Source organism: Panthera onca, chromosome C1 (assembly GCF_046562875.1).
Source record: "Panthera onca isolate mPanOnc1 chromosome C1, mPanOnc1 haplotype 2, whole genome shotgun sequence".
NCBI lineage: Eukaryota > Metazoa > Chordata > Mammalia > Carnivora > Felidae > Panthera > Panthera onca.
Window position 1 is genome coordinate 178,856,018 of NC_138346.1, and position 27,272 is coordinate 178,883,289.

The 27,272-nt window shown below is 39.0% G+C and overlaps 1 protein-coding gene and 1 pseudogene across 1 annotated transcript in view; one reads left to right on the plus strand and one right to left on the minus strand.

Moving 5' to 3' along the window:
* SCP2 (sterol carrier protein 2) overlaps window positions 1-27,272 on the minus strand; it is a 125,993-nt gene that overhangs the window by 21,505 nt on the left and 77,216 nt on the right. The window contains exon 11 of the mRNA XM_060626276.3: window positions 16,802-16,955. Within this exon, the coding sequence (XP_060482259.1) occupies window positions 16,802-16,955 (154 nt within the window). The remainder of the gene's footprint in view (window positions 1-16,801; window positions 16,956-27,272) is intronic.
* On the plus strand, window positions 12,188-12,337 carry LOC132673911 (U2 spliceosomal RNA; annotated as a pseudogene).

Genomic DNA, 27,272 nt, shown 5'->3' on the forward strand with positions numbered 1-27,272 from the left:
AGAGGTTCCTCAAAAAACTAAAAATAGAACTACCCTATGACCCAGAAATTGCACTACTAGGCATTTATCCAAGGGATACAGGTGTGCTGTTTTGAAGGGACACATGCCCCCCATGTTTATAGCAGCACTATCATCAATAGCCAAAGTACGGAAAGAGCCCAAATGTCCATCAATGGATGAATGGATAAAGAAGATGTGGTAAATATATACAATGGGGTATTACTCCGGTAATCAAAAAGAATGAAATCTTTCCATTTGCAACTGCGTGGATGGAACTGGAGGGTATTAGGCTAAGTGAAATTAGTCAGTCAGAGAAAGACAAAAATCATATGACTTCACTCACATGAGGACTTTAAGAGACAAAACAGATGAACATAAGGGAAGGGAAACAAAAATAATATAAAAACAGGGAGGGGGACAAAACAGAAGAGACTCATAAATATGGAAAACAAACTGAGGGTTACTGGAGGGGCTGTGGGAGGGGGGATGGGCTAAATGGGTAAGGGGCACTAAGGAATCTACTCCTGAAATCATTGTTTCACTATATGCTAACTAATTTGGGTGTAAATTTTAAAAAATAAAAAATAAAATTAAAAAAAATACATAAACCAAAGAAACCTACCCTCATGAAGCTAGTTGGGGAGAGAGATAATGAACAAGCAAAAAAATGTGAAATATAGTTACTATGAAGAAAATAAAGCAGGTCAAGAAGATATAGATAAATAATATATGTGTGTGTTGGGTGTTCTATTTTAGATAGTCTGGTCAGATAGGCCTCTCTGAGGGGGTGATATTTAAATTAGGTTGTAAATTTTGTAAATGAGCTAGCCATGTAAAGATAAACTGGACTATTCAAGCAGCCTCCTAACCATTTTCCCCACCTCTGTTCTCGCCTCCCCCCTCCCCAATTCATTCTGCACACTGTTGTAAGAACTATCACCAAGCAACCTACAGTTGACCCTTGAACAATGTGGGAATTAGGGGTGCTGACCCCTGTGCAGTTGAAAATTCTCCAGAGCTTTTGATTCCCTAAAAACTTAACAACTACTAAGAGCCTATTGTTGATCAGAAGCCCTACCTATAACATAAAAGGTCAGTTAACACATATTTTGTATGTTATATGTATTATGTACTGTATTCTTACAATAAAGTGAGCTACAGAAAAGAAGGTGACATTAAGAAAATCATAAGATGGAGCACCTGGGTGGTTTATTCGGTTAACCGTCCAACTTCGGCTCAGGTCATGATCTCACAGCTTGTGAGTTCAAGCCCCATGTCAGGCTCTGTAGCGACATGACAGCTCAGAGCCTCGATTCTGCTTTGGATTCTGTGTCGCCCTCTCGCTCTGCCTCTCCCCTGCTTACACTCTGTCTCTCTCAAAAATGAATATTTTTAAAAATTAAAAAAAAATAAAATCATGAGGAAGATGGAGCACCTGGGTGGCGCAGATGGTTAAATGTCTGACTCTTAGTTTCAGCTCAGGTCATGATCTCAGTTTGGTGAGTTCGAGGCCCACGACAGGCTCTACACTAACGGTGAGAAGTGATGGTGGTCTGAACCCCAGTGAAGGCAGTCTGCCAGTGGAAATGGAGAGAAGGAAGTGCATTCAAATACATTTTAGAGACAGAATCCATTGGCTTTGCTACCAAAGAGTAATGAGGAGGATCTAAGGGTGGGGGGAAAGGACACGAATATTCAGGTGTTCCTGAATAACTGAGGGGGCAGCGGTGCCACATACGGATAAAAGGAAGAAAGCAGTGGAAGTAGAGGGGATCGAAGTTGCATTTTATTTTTTTTTTTTAAATTTTTTTTCAACGTTTTTTATTTATTTTTGGGACAGAGAGAGACAGAGCATGAACGGGGGAGGGGCAGAGAGAGAGGGAGACACAGAATCGGAAACAGGCTCCAGGCTCCGAGCCATCAGCCCAGAGCCTGACGCGGGGCTCGAACTCACGGACCGCGAGATCGTGACCTGGCTGAAGTCGGACGCTCAACCGACTGCGCCACCCAGGCGCCCCTCGAAGTTGCATTTTAGACACATGAAGTAGGAGATGTCTGTGAGACAAAAAGGCAGTTGGATATGAGAATCTGGAGCTCAGAGGAGAGGTTGAGGCTGGATATAAAATGGGAATAACTATCAACATAATCAAAGTATTTAAATCCATGGGAACTGATAAGCTTCCCTTGAGGGAATTATAGACAAAGAAGAAAGGCCAGGACAACATCCTATGGAACTCCATTATTTAGAGAAGAGGAAGCAGCAGCCAATGATACAAGAGGTGTTGCAGAAGCTGAGAAAGGAGAAAGAATTGGGGAGGGAGGAGTAAACCATGTCAAATGCTGCCAAAGGTCAAATACCCACTGGATTTGGCACCATGGAGAGTAAAGGTGACTTGACAAAACTAATCTGAAGAAGTAGTGGAAGGCAGAAGTCAGATTATAGTGAATTAAAGAGTGAATAGGAGAGAGAAATATAGACAGTGTGCTTCTTTTGAGATATTACTTAAAAATTTTTTTTTTCAACGTTTTTAATTTATTTTTGGGACAGAGAGAGACAGAGCATGAACGGGGGAGGGGCAGAGAGAGAGGGAGACACAGAATTGGAAACAGGCTCCAGGCTCCGAGCCATCAGCCCAGAGCCTGACGCGGGGCTCAAACTCACGGACCGCGAGATCGTGACCTGGCTGAAGTCGGACGCTTAACCGACTGCGCCACCCAGGCGCCCCGAGATATTACTTTTAGAGGAACAGTGAAAAAGAGTGGTCTCTGGAGGGGATTACGGTATCAAGGAAAATGTGCTTTTTGTTTTTCTTTTTTAAGATTAACATATCAGAGCATTTTTGCCTGCTGATGGTAGTGAACCAGGGAAAAGGAGCTAGAAGAACAAAAGATCTGAGAAGGTGAGAGAGGATGAGATCCAGGGGCCTATGATAAGAAGAAGAGGTGACTCAATGGAAGAAAGAGAATCAGATGGGTGTAATTCTAGATTAGGTCTTGGAATGGAAGATGAAGGAGTCTGGTCTAATGGCTTCTATTTTTTCAACAATGTATAAGGCAAAGCAATCAGTTGAGAATAAGAGTGAACAAGTAGGTATGCGAAGTCTAAGAAGCCGAAAAGCAAGCCTACTAGAGGAATCATACTAATATCACTAATGAGGAATGGAACCCGCACCCCTGCCATGCTGAGATACATACAGTAAGTACTTAGAGCATGGCATGCTACCCCACACTTCCATGCCTTTGTCAGTGCTACTTCCTGTATCTAGAATACCTCTGTCTTAGCAAATTCCATTTTATCCTTCAAGATCCAGGCCAGGAAACTCCTCTTCTGTAAAACCCTACTAAATGACAGCTTCTCCAGAGCAGATACCACACTTAAAAAATAAAATAAAAAATTGTGTCTCCTGTTCCCAGCATACAATTGGTAAACAGTGACTGAATGGAAGTGAAATTACATTGAATTCTCTCCCTTACCTAAATTCTTATGTTCTCCTGTTCCATTTAGAGCAGAATTATCTATGGTACACTATCTTCCAGTCAAAAGTCTGAATGAATGACCTCAAATAAAGTGGCCACAACTAGTCCTCCACAAGCCCATTTCATTTGTCTAACTTTGCAACTTTTAATCATCACTATGCCCTTTTCTAAGCTTGTCACTTCCTAATTGTATATGATAAAATACTAACTGATACACTGATAAGTAGTACTTTTCAGTGTACAAAGTATCTTGATACTTCATGGAGCAGAGTCCAGACTACAAGCTCCCACAGGCCACAGATACAAGTACCCTCTGCTATCCAACGGTTCCCTTTACGTCACTTTGCTTTTATGAAAGACCAACATTAATCTCTGTTTTTGCTGACCAAAAACAAAACAAAACAAAACAAAAAACCCAAAGAGGATTTTAGCTGCTACAACATGGTAATTGCTTCTTCACTCTGCACCATTTCAACTTTTGAAAGGTTTCATAGGAATGCTCTATTTTCAGATAGCAGGGGAAACTTCTTTATCTTGCCTCCAGATATGATGTGCTAAGAAGGATATCATCACTTCAGTGGTATTTTTTGCAAAAAAATGTACAATCTGAATCTAATTATGAAGAAACATCAGACAAACGCAAATTGAGAAACATTCTACTCCTAAGGAATGTACTTGTAGTCTTCAAAAAAGTCAATACCAAGAATTACAAAGAAAGGCTAAGGAGTTGTTTCAGATTAAAGAAAGCTAAAGAGACATGACAACTAAATGCATTCAGGATCCTAGGTTAGAATCTAGACAAGGAGAAAAAAATGAAGTTTATGGTATATTTTATAAAGATATTATTGGAACAATTGTCAAATTTTGAATATGTTTGTTGGATTAGGTATTATTAGTATGTTATCTATATTAAATTTCCTGATTTTGAAAACTATACTGTGATTAAGAGAATGTCCTTGTTTTTAGAAACATACATTAAATTATTTAGGGATAAAGTATGGGGCGCCTGGGTGGCCCAGTCGGTTAAGCGTCCAACTCTTGGTTTGGGCTCAGGTCATGATCTTATGGCTCGTGAGTTTGAGCCCCATATTGGGCTTCACGCTCATAGTGCGGAGCCTGCTTGGGATTCTCTCTTTTCCTCTCTCTCTGCCCCTCCCTCACTTGCTCTGTCTCTCAAAATACATAAATAAAAACTTTAAAAATTTATTAAAAAAATTATTTAGGGATAAAGGGGCATAAGGTCTCCAACCTCCAACTACTTCAGAAAAAAATATGCACATATATAAATGTATGTAGAGAAAAAGAGATAAAGTAAATGGGGCAGGGGCGCCTGGGTGGCTCAGTCAGTTAAGCAGCTGACTTCGGCTCAGGTTATGATCTCACGATTCATGGGTTCGAGCCCCGCGTCAGGCTGTGGGCTGATATCTCAGAGCCTGGACCCTGCTTAAGATTCTGTCTCCATCTCTCTCTGTCCCTTCCCCGCTTGTGCTCTCTCTCTGTCTCTCAAAAATAAATAAAATATTAAAAAAAAAAAAATGGGGCAAAATGTAAGCACAAATAGTAAAATTGAGTACAAGGTATATAGGAGTTCCTTGTACTATTCTTATAATTCTTCCCTGTATGTTTTCAATTATGTCAAAATAAAGGGTTCTAGTTAAAATAAAAATTTAGAAAATGAAAAAGCTAATCACCTATAATCCTATCACTCAAACTAGTTTCCTATACTCAATTTTCCATATTGCTTCTTCTGGTCCTTCTAGTTTACAAGCATATATACAGCTGTAATCATTACATGGATACACCTTTACTTCTAACTTTTAAATTCTTATATCACTTAGGGTTTTCACATGTTGAGTTAAACTTCAAGCTAATTTAGATAATTTTCCATAAACAAAACAACAACAACAAAACTGGAGCAATCTAAATATGCCTCAACCATGAAAAAGGGCATCATATCATCATAATTATGGGGTCTATCCATCAAGAAGAGCTAACAATTATAAATGTTTATGCACCCAATTTGGAGGCACCCAAATATATAAATCAATTAATCATAAACATAAGCAATCTTACTGATAAGAATACGGTAATTGCAGGTGACCTGAATACTCCACTTACAACAATGGACAGATCATCTAGGCAAAAAATCAATAAAGAAACAATGGCCCTGAATGATACACTGGACCAAATGGACTCAACAGATATATTCAGAACTTTTCATCCAAAAGCAGCAGAATACACATTCTTCTTGAGTGCACATGGAACATTCTCCAAGACAGATCATATTCTGGGTCACAAAACAACCCTCAATAAACATAAAAGAACCGAGATCATACCATGCATATTTTCAGATCACAACACTATGAAGCTTGAAATCAACCACAAGAAAAAGCCTCCAAATGGATGGAGATTAAAGAACATCCTGCTAAAGAATGAATGGGTCAACCAGGCAATTAAAGAAGAAATCAAAAAATAGATGAAAGCAAATGAAAATGAAAACACAACAGTCCAAATCCTTTGAAATGCAGCAAGGGCAGTCCTAAGAGGAAAATACATTGCAATCCAGGCCTATCTCAAGAAACAAGAAAAATCCCAAATACAAAATCTAATAATAGCGCACTAGAAGGAACTAGAAGCAGAACAGCAAAGAAATCCCAAGGCCAGGAGCAGAAGAGAAATAATAAAGATTACAGCAGAAATAAACAATATAGAATCAAACACACACACACACACACACACACACACACACACACACACACACAGTAGAACAGATTAATGAAACTAAGAGCTGGTTTTTTGAAAAAATAAACAAAATTAATAAACCACTAGCCAGACTTCTTAAAAAGAAAAGAGAGAGGACCCAATAAGATAAAATCATGAATGAAAGAGGAGCGATCACAACCAACACCACAGAAATACAAACAATTATCAGAGAATACTATGAAAAATTATATGCCAACAAACTGACAACCTGGAAGAAATGGACAAATTCCTAGACACCCACAGACTACCAAAACTCAAACAGGAAGAAATAGAAAATTTGAACAGACCCATAACCAGCAAAGAAATTGAACAAAAAAATCTCCCAACAAATAAAGAGTCCTGGGCCAGATGGCTTCCCAGGGGAATTTTACCAGACATTTAAAGCAGAGTTAATACCTATCCTTCTTAAGCTGTTTCAAAAAACAGAGATGGAAGGAAAGCTTCTAGACTCATTCTATGAAGCCTTGATTCCCCAAACAGACAGAGACCCCACAAAAAAGGAGAATTACAGGCCAATATCCCTAATGAACATGGATGCAAACATTCTCAACAAGATACTAGCAAATTGAATTCAACAGCATATTAAAAGAATTATTCACCATGATCAAGTGGGATTCATTCCTGGGCTGCAGGGCTGGTTCAATATTTGCAAATCAATCAATGTGATACATCACATCAATAAAAAAAAGGATAAGAATCATATGATCCTGTCAATAGATGCAGAAAAAGCATTTGACAAAATATAGCATACTTTCTCAATAAAAACCCTCAAGAAAGTCGGGATAAAAGGAATATAGCTTAACATCATAAAAGCCATATATGAAAAGCCCATGGCTAATACCATCCTCAATGGGGAAAAACTGAGAGATTTCCCCCTGAGATCAGGAACACGACAGGGATGTCCATTCTCACCACTGTTGTTTAACATAGTGTTGGAAGTCCTAGCCTCAGCAGTCAGACAACAAAATGAAATAAAAGGCATTCAAATTGGCAAAGAAGAAGTCAAACTTTCACTTTTCACAGATGACATGATACTCTACATGGAAAACCCAAAAGATTCCACCAAAAAGCTGCTAGAACTGATACATGAATTCAGCAAAGTTGCAGGATACAAAATCAATGTACAGAAATTGGTTGCATTTCTATACACCAATAATGAAGCAACAGAAAGAGAAATCAAGAAATTGATCTCATTCACAATTGCACCAAGAACCATAAAATACCTAGGAAGAAACCTAACCCAAGATGTAAAAGATCTGTGTGCTGAAAACTATAGAAAGGTTATGAAAGAAACTGAAGAAGATATAAAGAAATGGAAAAACATTCCATGCTCAGGGATTGGAAGAATAAATATTGTTAAAATGTCAATACTACCCAAAGCAATCTACACATTCAATGCAATCCCAATCAAAATTGTACAGGCATTCTTCTCAAAGCTAGAACAAACAATCCTAAAATTTGTATGGAACCACAAAAGACACCAAATAGCCAAAGTTATGTTGAAAAAGAAAACCAAAGCAGGAGGCATCACAATCCCAGACTTTAGCCTCTACTACAAAGCTGTAATCATCAAGACAGTATGGTATTGGCACAAAAACAGATACATAGGCCAATGGAACAGAATAAAAAACCCAAAATTGGACCCAAAAATGTACGGCCAACTAATCCCTGACAAAGCAGGAAAGAGTATCCAATGGAAAAAAGACAGTCTCTTTAACAAATGGTGCTGGGAGAACTGGACAGCAACATGCAGAAGAATGAAACTAGACCACTTTCTTACACCATTCACAAAAATAAACTCAAAATTGATGAAGGACCTGAATGTGAGACAGGAAACCATCAAAACCCTTGAGGAGAAAGCAGGAAAAAACATCTCTGACCTCAGCCACAGCAATTTCTTACTTGACACATCTCCAAAGGCAAGGGAATTGAAGGCAAAAATGAACTATTGGGGCCTCATCAAGATAAAAAGCTTCTGCACAGCAAAGGAAACAATCAACAAAACTAAAAGGCAACGAACAGAATGGGAGAAGATATTTGCAAATGAAATATCGGATAAAAGGTTAGTATCCAAAATCTATAAAGAACTTAACAAACTCAACACCCGAAAAACAAATAATCCAGTGAAGAAATGGGCAGAAGACATGAATAGACACTTTTCCAGAGAAGACACCCAGATGGCCAAGCGACACATGAAAAGATGCCCAACATCACTCATCATCAGGGAAATACAAATCAAAACTACAATGAGATACCACCTCACACTGGTAAGAGTGGCTAAAATTAACAACTCAGGAAACAACAGATGCTGGTGAGGATATGGAGAAATGGGAACCCTCTTGCACTGCTGGTGGGAATGCAAACTGGTGCAGCCACTCTGGAAAACAGTGTAGAGATTCCTCAAAAAATTAAAAATAGAACTACCCTACAACCCAGCAATCGCACTACTAGGGATTTATCCAAAGGATACATGAGTGCTGATTCATAGGGGCACATGTACCCCAATGTTTATAGCAGCACTTTCAACAACAGCCAAATTATGAAAAGAGCCTAAATGTCCATTAGCTGATGAATGGATAAAGAAGATGTGGTTTATATATACAATGGAATACTACTTGGCAATAAGAAAGAATAAAATCCTGCCATTTGCAACAACATGGATGGAACTGGAGGGTATTATGCTAAGTGAAATAAGTCAGTCAGAGAAAGATAGATATCATATGTTTTCACTCGTATGTGGAACTTGAGAAACTTAACAGAGACCATGGGGGAGGGAAGGGGAAAAAAATAGTTACAGAGAGGGAAAGAGGTAAACCATAAGAAACTCTTAAATACAGAAAACAAACTGAGGGTTGATGGGGGCGGGGGCAGGGGAGAGGGGAAAATGGGTAACGAGCATTGAGAAGGGCACTTGTTGGGGATGAGCACTGGGTGTTGTATATAAGCAATGAATCACAGGATTCTACCCCCCAAACCAAGAGCACACTGTATACACTATGTTAGCCAACTTGACAATAAATTATATTGAAAAAAAAAGTCTTTATGTCAAATTATAAAAAATTAAATTAAATTAAAATAAAATAAAATAAAATAAAATAAAATAAAAAAGCCTCAACCAAGGAATGGATAAACAATCTGTGGTACATCCATATAATGTAATGCCTGCCACTCATCGATAAGGAACGAGTTACCAGTACGTGCAATAACATGGATGAATCTCAAATGAATTATGACCAATGAAAGAAGCCAGACTCAAAGCCTTTTTGGTTCTTTTCACATGATATTCTGGAAAGGGAAAACTGCAGGGGCACAAAACAGATCAGTGGTTGCCAGGAGCTGGAGGGGAGGGGAAAGGGTTGACTACAAAGGTGAACAAGGAATTTTGGGAAGTGACAGAACTGTTCTGTATCATGATTATAGTGGTAGTTACATGAATGTATATGTTGGACAAAACTTCCAGAACTATGCATTAAAAAGGTGACTTTTACTATATGTACATTATACCTTAATTAAAAAAAGAAAAAACAAAAAACAAAGTTGGGTTTTAAAAATAGGTTTCATTGGGGCACCTGAGTGGCTTAGTTGGTTAAGCGTCTCTTGATCGTGGCTCAGGTCATGGTCTCATGGTTGGTGAGATCAAGCCCCTGCAAGGGGCTTTGTGCCAACAGTACAGAGCCTGCTTGGGATTCTCTCTTTCCCTTTTTCTCTGCCCTTCCCAGCTCATGCTTTTCCCATACATACATACATAGGTTTTATTTAACAGAGTATAGAATGCAAATCTATCCTCCATCTGTATTGCAAAAGCTCTCAACTTACATAAAATGAATAGAGTGTTATAATACAAAGTCAATACTCATATTCAAAACTGGTCTAAATTAAGGAGCTTCCCTCTACTTGCTAATGGGATGCTGCCTGATTCATGAATCACTTAATAAACTCAGTTGAACTTTTGTTCTTAATAGTAGGCATGATCATTAATTGCATTTCCAGCTCCTCTCTGGAAGATGGGGAGTGGGACTGAAAGTTTCAAGCTTCTAATCAAGGTTTGGTGTTTCTGGTGACCAGTCCCCATACCAGGGTCGTGTAGGAGCCCACCCAGAGTCACCTCACTAAACAAAAGATGCTTCTGGTGAACTTGAGAATTTACAAGGGTTTCAGGAGCCCTGTGTCAGGAAACAGGGTCAAAGTCCAAATATTTATGTTTTCTGTTATCTCACACAAACCAAGACCTATTGTCCAAGGCAATGGAAGAATGACTCCAAAGGCAAGGAGATCATCAGAGCTACCCCTCCCTTCACAAACCCAGAGTGCAAGGACCTTAGGGGCAGAACAATTTAAGAAAGGAAGAGTCACCAATGCCCAGTGCCATCTCACTTCATGGGCTCTGCTCCCCCTCATTCTAACATCCCATTCCTCTGCCACCCTAGGCTGGGCTCTGACAGGCTCTGGTGAAGCATATGCTGCACCCAGCAAAGCTGTAGGGTCATGACTGCCTCCTCCTAAATTTCTAGGGATGCCTCCAAGATCCTCAGGGTCCAGGCAGAGAACCACCATGGGAGTGAGGCCACCAATGAGAGTCCCCACAAGGGCAACACCCAATGGAACCTTGGGGGTGAAGCCATGTCCATGACCCCAGACCAGCAAAGTCACCCATGTGCAATTCTAGACAATCAGAGCCACAAAATGAGCTGTGTCCAGCAAACCCATAGGAGCAGGGCTGCCTAGAGCCCTGGGGGCCCACACCCCACCCCAGTGTGTTTAGAAGGCAGGACCTTCATCTCAAAGTACCTAGAGGGCAGAACATGGAGACAAGGATTATTTTCAAACCTTAAGGTATAATGATGTTTTCCCTGTTGGAGTTTGGATTTGCTCAGGACTCTCTCTTTCCTATTTCTCCCTTTCAGAATGGGAGTGTCTATCTTGTTCCAGTCCCGGAATTCTACTTTGGAAGCACATATCATGTTTGATCTCCCAGGTTCACAGCTGGAGAAGAATTTGCCTTAGGATGAAACACACCGTGAGTCGCATCCATATGTGATTTAGATATTTAAATGACACTGTGGACTTAAGACTTTTGAGTTGATGACATGATAAAGACATGAATTTTGGGGGCCAAGGACAAATTTTGTTATAGCAACCTGAACAGACTGACAGCAGACCTCAATTTATGCAAGATACAGCTCAAAACCAGAATGTAATAGCAGAAAAGAAAAATACTGTTCAAAATTGATCTAACTTAAAAGACAGAAAAGTTTAACTATAAATTAAATGCAATTGGTCACCGCCCTTAAATATGACTTCTCATTTTCTCAGTTCCTACTGCAGCACTGAACATTTTTTTTAAATGTCTATTTATTTTGAGACAGAGAGAGAGGGAGGGAGGGAGAGAGAGAGGAATCCCAAGCAGACTCCCCTCTCCGTACTAAGCCCAGTGCGGGGCTCAGTCTCACAAACTGTGAGATCATGACCTGAGCCGAAATCAAGAGGCAGACACTTAACCGGCTGAACCACCCAGGTGCCCCAGCACTGACCATTTCTTATCCACCCTGCTGCAACTGCCTCCTGAGAGGATTCCTGACCTCTGGTCTCTCCACCTATCAACTCAAACTAATGCCAGACTGATCTGCTTAAGGCACAATATAATCACATGATCTTCTGTTAAAACTAATTCTGTGGGCTAAATTCCAAACTCCTGAAGGGAGCATTTGAAGGTTTCAAAACCATACCCAGTCTAGTTACAAATGTATCTTCTGTTACCTACACACTATTGACTCTGCCCATCTACCAAGGCACACACAAAATAATCTACTCTGCACCCACACAGTACAGCTACTCATCAAACCTTGTATCTCAACTCTCTGTACCCATCTACGTACCTGCCTGGAATATCCTTTCTCTACCCTTCTGCTGGGCAATCCTAGTCATCTGGTTTAAATTTACCTTCTTCATCACTTCTCGACCTTTTGGCTAAAATCAAGTGTAGTATCTGCTCTTATCAGTTTAAATTTACCTTCTTCATAATAATTTCTTCCTCTGGGCTTCTACAGCATTTTGAAAAACCTATGTCTGCCTTCCCCACATACACAGAGGACCATTCTGGGGGCCTAACTATGTAGCAATTGCTCCATCAAAGTTATCTAAATTAGAAACTAAGTAAATCAGATCATGTACAATGGGTATCTGCAATATAATGATTTATAAGAAATATTATTTGGTCATCAGATGACTAAAATATATTTCTCAGATAGATTTGGTCTTCATCCACAGTTCCTGAAAATGCTTCAAAGTCATAAAGGTAAACTGAGTGTCTTATTATTAATGAAGGTGACTTTGGACCCCACCACACACCACTACCATATGGGAGGGGAGAGGAGTTGGAGGCTGGCCCATGGCTGTTGACTTGGTCAACTATGACTATGTACTAAAGCCTCCATAAAACCCAAGAGGACAGCTTTTGGTCCTTTTCAGAGAACTTCCACACTTAGGAAACCAGAACCCTTCCTCATACCACCAAATCAACCAGGCCCCAAGCTCCTTTGTTTGGGACCTTGCCCTATTTATCTCTTTATCTTATTGTTGATTTGTATCCTTTATCATATCCTTTAATACACTGGTAAATATAAGTAAGTGTTTTTCTGAGTTCTGTGAGCCTAGCAATTTGCTACTAATCTAGCAAATTAATCAAACCTAAGGAGGAAGTCATTGAAACCTCCAAACTGTAGCCAGTCTGAGGTTTGTGACTGGCATCTGAAGTGGTGGGTGTGGGTCAGTGTGGTACCTAACACTGAAGCTGTGGAATGTGATGCTATCTCTGGGTAGATGGTGTCAGAGGAGTTGAATTCAGACCTACTGGTGTCCAAGAATTGTTTGGTGTTTGGGGATGGGGACTGGGAGTTCCCACTCCCCATGTTGGAACTGGGTCCAGGAATCCTAAAATAGTGCCTTAAAATGACTTCATTTAAAGTGAAACCACAACCTCGCTTTAAAACTATGTATTTGTGCCATCAGATTTAGAATCGTTTTCCCAACTTTGGCCTTTGTCGTGAGTTATGTTGGAACACTAAAACTATCAGTACTACCTTCAATATTTTCTTATTAGTCATTCTTTTTTTTTATGAATATAATTTATTGTCAAATTGGCTTACATACAACACCCAGTGCTCATCCCAACAAGTGCCCTCCTCAATGCCCATCTCCCATTTTCCCCTCTCCCCCAGCCTCCATTCACCCTCAGTTTGTTCTCTATATTTAAGAGCCTCTTGTGGTTTGCCTCCCTTCCTTTCTGTTTATAACTACTTTTTCCCCTTCCCTTCCCCTATGGTCTCTGTTAAGTTTCTCAAGTTCCACATATGAGTGAAAATATATGATATCTGTCCTTCTCTGTTATTAGTCATTAATTCTTATTAGTCATTAGTACAGGTATAGCTGCTTTTCAAACGTTCCATGTTATGCCATTTTGCTTCTACAAAAGACCTACATTAGTGCCTGTTTTGGCTAACCAAAAGAAATCCAAAGAGGATTTTGGCTTTTACCAAAGAAGAAGCAAAAAGAGACGACAGAGTTCAATGTTTGTTTTGCAGCAAGCCATCACAGAGGCAGTGCATGTGTGGAGAGTGGCACTGTCCCCAAGCTCTTTCCCCAAGAACTACACTCAGCAGGGAACCACAGCTTTGAACTGTATCTGTGAACACCTGTGCTTTATCTCAATTTATTTTGTGCATCCGTTAGTAAGATGTGTCCTAAGGTATCAGAAAAGCATAAAAGAGGTTATTTGGGGGGTCTGGGAATACTCAAGAATTTTTCCATATAAAGTAATGGTAATTGCTTCTTTGCTTTATACCATTTTGGCTTAAAAAAAGTTTCATAGGAATGCTTTACTTTTGGATAGCAAGGGAAACCTGTATACCAGCTGGATTTTTTCATACTTCTGCTTTCCCAGAAATATCACTGTAATTATTTTGAACAATTCAATCTCCCAATTACTTAGTCTCCTGAAATTAAAAGAACTATGAGAATTCCATGTTTAAAATAGAATTTATTTCCCCAAATTCATAACCTTCTAATCCGAGCAAATTAGAGAGTTACACTAATATGCTGACTCAAGTAGCTATAAAGTAACTTTAAAGTTTGGATTTTACTGAGAGTTTTCAACTCCACATATGAACTGGATGGAATTCCAGAAGACAATACAGACTAATGATCACATTTAGGAGGAAACTAAAAAATTCAACATCTTAACACCTTTTTATGTGATTCAATTCAAGAAACATTCACTCTCTATGACAGAGATTCTTAGAGGAGTGGAGTGATGTCACAGTCTTAGGCCTCAAAGATTTCATATGAGGGGAATAAAAATGTGGATATACTACAACTAAACCAAAACTAGATAAGGGTGCAGGAGGTGCAAAGTGCTGTGGATATTTAAAGGGAGACGGTACTCAAGATGGGCCTTAAAAACAATGGAATTTTCACAACAGAAATGATATTCCAGACAGAGAAAGAAAAGTGAAAGGACAGATAGAAGAGACTCAAGAGCTTGTAAAACAGAAGAATATAATCGATTCTGAAAAGAAGTGTGTCACATATCCTTTGTGGAACCAAAAGTGTGAAAAAAAAAAAAATAAATAGGGATGCCCGGGTGGCTCAGCCGGTTAAGTGTCTGACTTTGGCTCAGGTCATGATCTTGCAGTTTGTGAGTTCAAGCCCTGCATCCGTGCTGACAGCTCAGAGCCTGGAGCCTACTTTGGATTCTGTAGCTCCCTCTCTCTTTGCCCCTCCCCTGCTTGTGCTCTGTCTCTCTCTCTCTCTCAAAAATAAACATTAAAAAGGGGCGCCTGGGTGGCTCAATCAGTTGAGCGTCTGACTTCGGCTCAGATCATGATCTCATGGCTTGCAGGTTCAAGCCCCATGTCAGGCTCTGTGCTGACAGCTCAAAGCCTGGAGCCTGCTTCAGATTCTGTCTCTCTCTCTCTCTGCCCCTCCCCTGCTCACGCACTATCTCTCTCTCTCAAATATAAATAAACATTAAAAAAATTTTTTAAATATATAAATAAAAATTTTAAAAAAATAAACATTAAAAAAAAGAAAGAAAGATGGGGCACCTGGGTGGCTCAGTCAGTTAAGTGTCCCAACTTCAGCTCAGGTCATGATCTCATGGCTCATGAGTTTGAGCCCCATGTCGGGCTCTGTGCTGACAGCTCAGAGCCCGGAGCCTGCTTGGGATCCTGTGTCTCCCTCTCTCTTTGCTCCTCCCCTGCTCACACTCTGGCTCTTTCTCCAAAATAAATAAACATTAAAAAAAATTAGGGGTGCCTGGGTGGCTCAATTGGTTAAGCATCTGACTTCGGCTCAGGTCATGATCTCACAGTTCATGGGTCTGAGCCCAGCATCAGGCTTTGTGCTGACAGCTCAGAGCCTGGAGCCTGTTCCAGATTCTGAGCTCCGTCTCTCTCTGCCCCCCGCCCCCTCCCCTGTTCGTGCTCTGTCTCTCTCTCTCTCAAAAACAAATAGACATTAAAAAAAATTTTTTTAATTAAAAAAAGAAAGAAAAAATAAATAATTTCAGGAGAAAAATGGGAGCCAATTAGTGTTGACAGCTACATCAGGGTTAAAGAGAATAAGAACAAAATAAAAACAATATTTCATAATCAGATTGCTCTTGGCTTTACCTGACCTCAGGGGTGAAGTCAAAAACCAAGACAAATATTTCAGCATAGATAAACAAAAGTGTCTCATTATGAAAGAAAATAAGGCAATAAGAAAAATAAATTGTTTATCATCTGTCAGAGCTGAACATGTTTGCTAACAGACAGGAGTCAATAGAAAGGCAAAGATGAAAAGACTCTAAAGGGAGAAGGTATACTTAATATTAGAACAAAGTTACAGAAAGTGGTTGGTAACAAAAGCATTCAAAGAGGAGAGCCTGGCCTTGGAAAGGAAGAGGGCCTTTTTGCCTATGGGAAGAAGAATGAACACTTCTCTGAGACAAGAGCAAGGAAGTTGAGGGATCCTGAAAGGCTTGGAACAGAAAGCACTTGGAGATTTGAGGAGCAGAGGAATTTGATAAGGACAGGAAGAAAATCAGCAAGAGACAAATAAAAGGAATTCTAGCAGCAGTGAGGGCTTGGCTGGATTCTGAAACATACATGTGCAGAGATCCAATCAGCGTATTTGATAACTTTCTCCAAACAACCTCAGAAGCCTGGGAGGCTATGTACAGACAGAGAAAGCAAACTCTGAAAAAGGAGACGAAAAAAGTGACTTGCCTAAATTAAAATCACTCAGGTTAGCTGGGCTAAGACAAGTATTTTTAGTTCAGCACTCTCTTTTGACTATGCTGCCCCCTCTTTTGAACAAAATTTTTTAACAAAATTTTCCTAAGGCTGTTTAAGTTTAAAAGCTAATTGCCAGTTTTAAGGTTTTAAAGCCAAGCTATCAAAGCAATGTTATGATATACTTATTGAGTACTAAAGCAATAAAATTTGGACTTTTTACATATACAACGTCATCAGCTATGAAAAATCAGGATTCATTAACAGGCAAAACCCAGAATGCCACCTACCTGGCAGCTTCAGGAAAACCCATCTTGTACAGCGTGACAACCACAGCTCCTCCAATGCCTAAATTATGCTGCAGAGCAACCTTTGCACCAGGAACTTGCCTTTTTCCGGCTTCCCCTCTCAGCTGCCAGCAGAGTTCAGCGCACTGAGCCAGACCTAACAAATCGAACACAGAGCAATCAGATTCCATTGCGTTAGAAAGCTGCCCCAACCAGCTTTCTCAAGCCCACTTTTAAAGTCAAGAAAATGCATGCATAAATAACTTCTCTTAAAGGGCAAGAGGGTTTCTGCAGCTAGTTTTCCCCCTTCCTAAGTAATCTCCTTACTTACTTATTTTTACTTTATATAATTTATTTATTTTTTATAATTTACATCCACATTAGTTAGCACATGGTGCAACAATGATTTCAGGAGTAGATTCCTTAATCTCCTTTTCCATTTAGCCCATTCCCCCTCCCACAACCCCACTAATCTCTGTATTTAGACAATACCCAGGCTTAAGAAATTCCATGAACTCTAACCTGTCATTTTTTGGCAATGTTGGAAAAGAAAACACTGAATATACAGTTCTCTAAGCCAGGTAAAATGGCATAAAAATAATTTAATTTTACCATTTTTAATGTATCAAAAGAAAAAAAAATCTAAATTTGGGAGTTCACTTTCCCTAAAAAATTTAGCTAGTATGGGGAATTTTCCTATGATTTCCCCCAAACAGTTCTCAACAAGAATAGATTTTCATAAGAATAGCATTTTGTCCCCTGTATAATAAAATCAAAGGTTTTTAGAACTGGAAGGAATTTAATGATGTCAGACTGAGGAACTGTAAGATTAAATAATTTGTGAATGGTCACAAAGCAGGCTAATTCCAGAGTCAACTTTAGAATCCCTGTCTCCTGATTTATATTTGTTTGTCTTTCTAACAACCAGCAATTCAAGGATCCCTGAGTTAAGAAATGTTCTCACAGGATAGACTGGCTTCACCATCCCAGAGGCAGAGTTATATAGGTCCAACTATAACGTCTGTTCATCCACCTACATCACCAATCACAACTACTGATTCCTCAGTACCTGTGACAATTTCCTACATAAAGCGGTTAAAAAAGAAAACCACAGGGGCATCTGGGTGGCTCAGTCAGTTGAGTGTCCAACTTCGGCTCAGGTCATCATCTCAGAGTTTTGTGAGTTTGGGCCCCACACTGGGCTCACTGCAGACAGTGCGGAGCCCACTTAGGATCCTCTGGCTCCCTCTCTCTCAAAAATAAATAAGCATGGAAGGAAGGAAGGAAGGAAGGAAGGAAGGAAGGAAGGAAGGAAGGGAGGGAGGGAGGGAGGGGGGAGGGAGGGAGGGAGGAAGGAAGGAAGGAGGGAAAGGAGGGAGGAAGGGAGGAATGGAGGAGGGGAGGAAGGGAGGGAAGGAAGGAAGGAAGGAGGGAAGGGAGGGAGGAAGGAAGGAAGGAAGCAAGGAAGGAAGGAAGGAAGGGAGGGAGGAAGGGAGGAAGGGAGGAGGGGAGGGAGGGAGGTAGGAAGGAAGGAAGGAGGGAAAGGAGGGAGGAAGGGAGGAATGGAGGAGGGGAGGAAGGGAGGGAGGAAGGAAGGAAGGAGGGAAAGGAGGGAGGAAGGGAGGAATGGAGGAGGGGAGGAGGGGAGGAGGGGAGGAAGGGAGGGAGGAGGGGAGGAAGGGAGGGAGGAAGGAAGGAAGGAAGGAAGGAAGGAAGGAAGGAAGGAAGGAAATTTAAAAAATAAATTAAAAAAGAAAAAAAAACCATAAGCCCCAAACAGTGTCATTTAGACTGAGTTCCCAAACCCTGCTTAAGTCCTAATCTAACTGTAGTTTCGACCTCCCCCAGAAATGCAGCCTTAACCAGTCAGGAATTTTTTGATCAGTGCCACCGAGTCTGCCACCTGGGCCCTCCGCACCCCCCCAAAGATGAGGTAAAGCTGCATGATAAGACCCTTCGCTTTTCTTCTTAAGGGAAAGCAGTCTTGCCTGGAACAATCCTTTTCTTTTGCTAATAACTTTTTTGCTCCAGTCTCCTATAAAAACCTTCCATTTTGTACAACTCTTCAGAGCAACCCTCTACTTGCTAGATGGGATGCTGCCCAATTCATGAATCATTTAATAAAGCCTATCAGGTCTTTAAAATTTACTCAGTTGAATTTTTGTTATTTAACAAACCCTAAGTAGGAGAAATATAACTCCTACTTCTTATATCCAAGCAGTGTGTATATATTTACAGAATATCTATCTTAAGCACTGTTTTAAAATAGGTAACTCCACAACCTATTAATGAATTTTTGAACTACGAACATTCTGAATATTAATGAAGAAGATCAAAGTGAAACTTTGGGGCACTTAATTTTACTAGAAACCTGCCATATAGAAAGCTCAACCATTTAATGAATATGAAAAAGGCAAAAAATATTCACACTAGTCTTATATACACATGGGCAGGAAAATACAGCTAGTCTTCTTCACAAAATAATAAATATACATAGTTCACAATATTAGAGAAAATACTCAACCTCACCTGATTAAATAGAAAAATGCCATTTTTAACGAAATTGGTAAGGATGTTTTTTTGTTTGTTTTGTTTTGTTTTTGGTAAGGATGTTTAAAGCATAATCCATATGCTGGGGAGACTAGCAAGACAGCCACCTCCATACAGTACTGGTGAAAGTTCAAATCAGTACAACCTTTTTGGAAAGTAATATACAAAATTAAGAGCCTTGAAAATGCCTTGAAAACCGTTCTATGGAAATAAGCACAGGTAAAGTTTTACACACAAAGCAATCTCTATCACACTGTAACAGTGAAAAACTAAATAATCTAGAAGTGAAAGAACTGAGGAATAGTTATATAAATTATGAAGTATCTATATGATAAAGCACTATGTTTCTATTTTAACTGTTTAATGAAATGTCTAACAATTCAGGAAAATTACTATTATGATAGGTAATATTCATAAAAAATGCAAGGAACCAATATTTGATGGGGTTTTGGAGTGATGGTGGGGTTTGGAGCCGATGGCCAAAAAAGAATTCTTGAAGACGTCTTTGGTGCAAAAAGGTGATTTTATCAAAGCATGGGGACAGGACCCGTGGGCAGAAAAAAGCTGCACTGGAGTTGTGAAGAGTGACGATTATATACTTTCAGGTTGGGCAGGTCAGGGACAGCGTACGTCTCCAAGGAATTTTGGAAGCAAGGTTTCCAGGACCTTGAGGGGCTAGCTGGTGTTAGGAAAACCATTTGTTACTGTTTAGTAAAACCTCAGTCCTGAGACCCTTCAGATGTGTACCAGAGGCCATATGCTTGGAGTATAATTGCCAACATATCCTTGGGGGTTAAAGATAAAAGAGGTTTGCAAAGGAATTTTTATGTGTTTAAGGAGATTCACAGGATTCTGGGGGGTCAGGATAATGTTAAGCCAAGATTCCCTTTTGCTCCTAGCAAAGTGTCATCACCGAGGCAGCTGAGCTCCTAGAGAAAGGTCACTCTGCTTGTTTCAAGGACTTGTCAGTGGGCTGACAGTCAGTGTCAGTAAGGGAATTTAATTTTTCATTTGCCTTTGCTTCCAACATCACCATGGCAAGAACTTAAACCCCCACATCTTGATGAGGGCAATATTAGGGCTCCAGGAAACAGAGTCTAAAGTTTCTGGAGATTAGGCTATAAATAAATTTGCCTTTTTCTTATAGTTTAATAAGTTATCGTAAACTCAAGGAGACTCCTATCCTTCATGACTGTGATCTCTATCAGTCAACCATTTGCTTTCTTTCCTTTCCCCCGTTCTTGGGCAGCCAGCAGTGCATGAAGAATATCACACATATCCCACCTGGGGCAGGAGGTGCTATTAGCCTGTGGTGTGCCCTCAGCTTGCCCCATGCTCCTTCATCATTACTGATCTACCCATTCATCCAACAAATACTTTATGGCCCATTATGTGCCAGACACTGCTTAAGGCTCAGAAGACCCAGCAAAAACAAGATAGGCACAGTCTTTTCCCTCAGGAAGCAGATATTCTTGAGATATAAAGATGCAGGCATTTACAATACAGTCTACACTGGGAGTAGCATTACATTAATGCTACCGTGGGGGTGGGGACTAAGGAGGTAGGCAAAAAGAGGGAGAGAGCTGGAGAAAGAGAAAAAGGTCTTGCCATTTAATTGCTTTCAATAAAAGACGAGTGTTAGTAAGAGAGCATACTGATTATTTGAGCTTTCCAGTTGTCTACTTTCAGAACAAACTGGCGTTTCTTACATTTCTAGAATCTGGATCTATAAAGGGTAGAAGTCAAAAGTTGGCCTCAGAGGGGCACCTGGGTGGCTCAGTCAATTAAGCATCTGACTTTGGCTCAGGTCATGATCTTATGGTTGGTGAGTTCAAGCCCTGCGTCGGACTCTGTGCTCACAGCTTGGAGTCTGGGGCCTGCTTTGGATTCTGTGTGTGTGTCTCTCACTCTACCCCTCCCTGGCTTGCGCGCTCTCTCGCTCTCTCTCTCTCTCTCTCTCTCTCAAAAATAAACAGACATTTAAAAAAAAAAAGACTAAAAACAAAAAATGTTGGTCTCAGAAATCCATTTGCCAAGAAGGCACAGCAGTTACAAAAGCATTAGCCTAGGACTCTACTACCTATAGTCTGGTTGCTACTGAAAATAAACCATTCAAACATGTACCAATCACTCCAATAAACAGCTAATAAAGATAAGTACTAAGTGCAATGGAAAACCTCAGAGTGGAAAAACTACAGGGAAAAACATCTTGAGATACTACCCGAGTTCTTTTCTTTCTCCTGCTTCCTTGAACCCATCATTATTCCTTATACCATTAAGACAGTCAAGTACAAAGAAGTCATAATTCAGCTTCAGTTCACATTAGACATCTAAAGGCCTTAGCATAAACAACATGAAAAAGCATGGTTTTCTATTATTGGAGCCTGGCTGAGAAAGAAAAGTTTTGCTGAGCTTCAAAGAGCAAAAAGCTTTAATGGACTCAGCATGCACTGAAAAATGTGTATTTATGTAAGAGCAGTTTTTCCCTTTAAAAGTAATCAATCTAGAATATAATATAAAATATAGTTCAAAAAAAGTAATATAAAGAAATTTTTAGACACACAAAGCTGAAATATTTCATTACCATACTCAACACTGATGCTGTATAAATGTTAAAGTCCTTTAGCAGAAGGAAAATGGTAGCAGATAGAAAAAAAGGATCTACGTGAGGGAATGAAGAATACTCGAAGTGGTAACTACATGAGTAAATGGATAAGGTTTTCTTTTTAATTGTTTAAATCTCCTTATTTATTTATTTTTAATTTACATCCTGTTTAAATCTCTTTAAAAGATAATTGATTGTTTAAACAAAAATAATTTCCTATGGGGTTTATAATATATGTAAAAAATTTCACAACAGTATTATATGCCCTGAACAGGAGAAATGAAAATATACTATTGTAAGGTTTTTGTTTTTGTTTTTTTTACTATATGTTAAGTAGTATAATAGACTATGATAAGATAAAAATGAAATAGAGTCATAAAAAGTAATCCAAAAGAAGGCTGGAAAAAAAGGTAAGAGAAAATAAAGATTAGCAGGGACAAAGAGAACACAAATAACAAGACAGACTCAAACCTAACCATATTAATAATCACATAAAACATAAATAGTCGAAACACCCCAATTAAAGGCAGAGATTGTCAGAAGAAAAAAAGCAAGACTCAACTAAATCAGGCTAATGCACTTTAAATATAAAGTCACTAAAGAAGGTATACAAATGGCAAATAAGCACTTTAAAAATGCTCAACATCATGAGCCATCAGGAAAATGTAAATTAAAACCACAAGGAGATGCCACTACACATTGGTTAGAATGACTAAATGTAAAGATTGACCATACAAAGTGCTGATGAACATGTGGAAGAACTAGAACTCTCCTACACTGCTATGGGAATATAAAATGGTATGACCACTTTGGAAGTCAGTTTGACCATTTCCTAAATGCCAAATTATGGAAAGAGCCCAAATGTCCATCCAATGATGAATGGATAAAGAAGATGTGGTATATATACAATGCAATATTATTCAGCCATAAAAAAAGAATGAAAGCTTGCCATTTGTAACAACATGGATGGAACTAGAGAGTATAATGCTTAAGTGAAATAAGTCAGTCAGAGAAAGACAAATACCATAAGATTTCACTCATGTAGAACTTAAGAAACAAAACAATTGCTCATAGGGGAAAAAAAGAGAGAGGTAAACCAAGACACAGATTCTTAACTATAGAGAAAAAACTGATGGTTACCAGAGGGGAGGGGGGTAGAAGGATGGTTTAATTAGGTGATGGGGATTAAGGAGGGCACTTGTTGTGATGAGCACCCGGCGTTATACTGAAGTGTTGAGTCACTAAATACACCCGAAACTAATATTACATGTATGGCAACTAACTGGAATTTAAATAAAAACTTTTACAAAAAAGTTAAACACGCACCTAGTATATGATCCAGTCATTCCATTCCTAGGTATTTACTCAAGAGAAACCAAATGTTCATAGAAAGATTTATACATGAATGTTCACAGTTCACAGCAGCTTTATTTGTAGTAGCCAAAAACTATAAACAACCCAAATACCCATCAACAATAAATTGTGATATATCCATACAATGAAATACTACTCAGCAATAAAATGGAATGAACTACTGACACATGCAAAAATATGGATACATCTCAGACAAAAAGAGAGTGCATACTATAGGGTTCCATTATATAAAACTACAGAAAATGCAAATTAATCTACAGTGACAGAAAGCAGATCAATGGCTGCTTTGGGATGAGGGGTGAGGAGTAATGAGAAGGAGGGATTACACACACGTATATATGAAGAAACTTTTGGTTGATGGATATATTCACTATCTTGACTGTGGTAATGGTTTCACAGAACTTATTAAATTACACATTTTAATATGTTCAGTTGATTATATGTTGATTTTACCTCAATAAAGCTGTCAAAATAATAAAATAAAATATAAGATATGTAGGCCTGATCTTCCTTCTCTCTTCTTTTTACTTAGCAAGAACAATAAAAGCCAGGGCCTGCTCCTCCTACCTATCTCTACCTGCCAATAGGTATCAAGAGAAAATGCTCTCACTTGGGTTCCATTTCTCCTGGCACTGGAGAGTATTCATTATAGTCCAACAACTAAACTTACCTCTCCTCACACCTCAGTGGCAAAAGTCAAAATTCTAGGCAATGGGAATGAGGACAGGTGGCCTATAGGATATGAAGAGAGGTAAAATAGATGCTCTGGTGAAAAGCTATTTAGGCTTTATTGACTTACTGACTTTTTAGAGTATTAGATTTAGCTCTTTCCAGTCAATGTCCTAGGATGTATTTCTTTTATTGACCTCTTACAGAGTAAAAGAGGCAAGCCATAGTTTGAGTATGCTAGGTCCCCTGGCTCAAATTCCATTTACTTTCATTTCATTTTCACCTAAATCTTTAGAGCCTATGTTTATAATACCTATAAAGGTATTAAAACATGTAAAGAAAAATCACATGATAGAATAGTATGTGTACCATTAAAAACATCCAGAACAACGCAAATTCAGGAGGAGAAATAACTATATTACATTTGGGGATCCGAGCATCTTAGGATTAGAAAGGATCTAAGAGGGGTGGCTCAGTCGGTTAAGCATTCGACTTCGACTCAGGTCATGATCTCACAGTTTGTGGATTCGAGCCCTGCATCAGGCTCTGTGCTAACAGCTCAGAGCTTTAGATCCTGTCTCTCTCTCTCTCTCTCTCTCTCTCTGCAACCCCCCTCCCCCCGCCTGCACTCTGTCTCTCAAAAGTGAATAAATGTTAAAAAAAAAAAAAAGAAAAAAGAAAGAAAGGCTCTAAGAGCTCATCACATCTAAGGCCCTAACAAATGAGCAATCCCCCCATGACATTCCCATCACGTTGGTAACTTGTATTTTTTGTACATAGCCTAGACTGTAATTTCCTATATCAGCCCAAAGTCAAGCTTCCCATGAATTCTTCCTATTTGTTCCCAAAGGAGACAAGTTTATCCCTTCTGCCCCATATCACCTTTCAGATATTAAAAGAACAATTAATTCAACCATCCCCTTTACATGTGCAAACTCTTGTACTGAGCACTGTTTGGGGTACAGAGACAAATGAAATATGGATTCTGCCTTTATAGGCTCTTAGTCAAAGGGAGAGATTTTTCTTTAAAAGCCATAAATAATTACCATATTATTATATAAGTATAAATGTCAAAAAAGAAGCACTGAGAAAGTGTCATGAGTTCAGAAAAGGGAAAGATTAATCCAATCTATGGAAAGGATGAAGAAATTAGGGAAAGTTTCATAAGGTAGCTAACACTTGAAATGGAACTTGAAGATGGGCATTTCTCCTGAGGAAAAAGCATTGTAGTGAAGGTAATGGTTAAGAGCTTAGACTCTAGAAATACATTGCCTGAGTTTGAATCCTAGCTTTACCACTAGTTTAGTGACTTTGGGCAAGTTACTCTGTGCTGTTATTTTCCACTTTGATAAAATATAAAACGGACATGAGAATTAAATGAGGAATACTTAGAACAGTGCCCAGCACTTAGCGCTGCGTAAATGTTTGCTGCTGTTGTTATTCAGAAAACATCAAAGACAGAGCTTGCACAGGTGAGAAGGAATTAAAGACGTCTTGGAAAAGCAAACAGTTCAGGCTAATTTAGACATTTCTTCCCATTTCTGCATCTCCACATCCAAAACCCAGCTAGATATAAATGCTAGCACAGACCCTCGCCTGTGGTAGGGAAGTAATAAATCTTCACCTTGCCATTTCTCTTTCCCTTTTTCTTCTCATAGTTCTGGTTTATTCTTTGCCTGAGTTTCTGTAGCAGGTGAATATTTACATTTCAATAATTCATCATCCCTATTCAGGCTTCCAATCAAGTCATCAACATCTGTAAGATCTATAAGTTTGCATAGTAACTATTTGCATTATCACATTATCTGCCACTTGTATACTTCAGGAGGGCAATATTTTCTTGTATATCCTAGCCCTAGATCCCAAACCCAGCTGTGCAGGAGAAGCTCTTAGCAGATCTTAAAAATATGTAAGTTGTTGGGCTCAACTAGACCTAGGAGAGAGAATTTCCAAGGGAAGGCAAGAGTATATACATTTTTAAAAGCTATAGGAGATTTTATATCAGTACCTCACATAGACACGATGTTTGAGAGTCAATTAATTACAGCACCTAATGATAAAGTCGGCACACAATAAGCATTTGTTGAACTTTCATGGACTGAAGATCAGGACCTAAAACCAGGTTGAAGCCACAATGGAAAGGCACTAAATGCTAGGCTTAATTTAGTTTGGCACAAAAGGCCAAACTAAATAACCAACCTCCAGCTTCAAAACAACAATCCCTTGTAAGGAACTCTATCTCAAATCACTTTCATGCTCTTTCAGGAGATCACAGACATTAATATGCATGTTCAAAAATTGGAAATAGCTAATAAGCTAAAATGAAATTTTACTTATTCATTTTATCTATTTTTAAAGTTTATTTATTTTGAGAAAAAGAGAGAGAGAGAGAGAAAGTGGGGGAGGGACAGAGAGAAAGGTAAAGAGAGAATCCCAAGTAGGCTTTGTGCTGATAGCCAACACAGGGCTCGAACTCACAAACCATGAGATCATGACCTGAGCTGAAATCAAGAGTCAAATGCTTAACCAACTGAGCCACCCAGGCACCCCACTTATTAATTTTAAATAGCGTTCAGTAAGGGTTAATGCAATATATGTGAAAGCACATTAAAAACTAAAATAAAATATGAGGGGCGCCTGGGTGGCTCAGTTGGTTAAGCGGCTGACTTCTGTTCAGGTCATGAACTCATGGCTTGTGGATTCAAACCCCACATCGGGTTCTGTGCTGACAGAGCCTGGACCCTGCTTCAGATTCTGTGTCTCCCTCTCTCTCTGCCCCTCTCCCGCTTGTGCTTTGTCTTTCTCTGTCTCTCAAAAATAAATAAAAATGTAAAAATGTAAAAATAAATAAATAAATAAATGAAATATGATACTATTATTTAGACACTAATAATTTAAAAATCTAAGTTTTAATGTGATTTTTCTAATTGAAAATTCTGAAAGGAATTCATGATTTTAAACTGACAGTAAATAAAATACTCACTTCAAATGCTTAAATCTTTTTTTTTTTTCTATTACAGGTCCTGTTATGGCAACTAGAGTTTTTTTTTTTACGCAGATCTGGACAAGTTAAAATTGGAAACTATATTATGAAGCTTTAATTTTAAAACTAATTCTCCAATACTGAGTTTCCACCAAAGTAACAATATCTTACAACTAAACTAATACTATTTGTAGAAGAGAACCTTCCATCTTCCCCACTCCATCATAAGTCAGTATGTTTTGGAAGCACTTGACGATTTTCTGATTCACTTAGAATCCTATTGCAATTTGTTA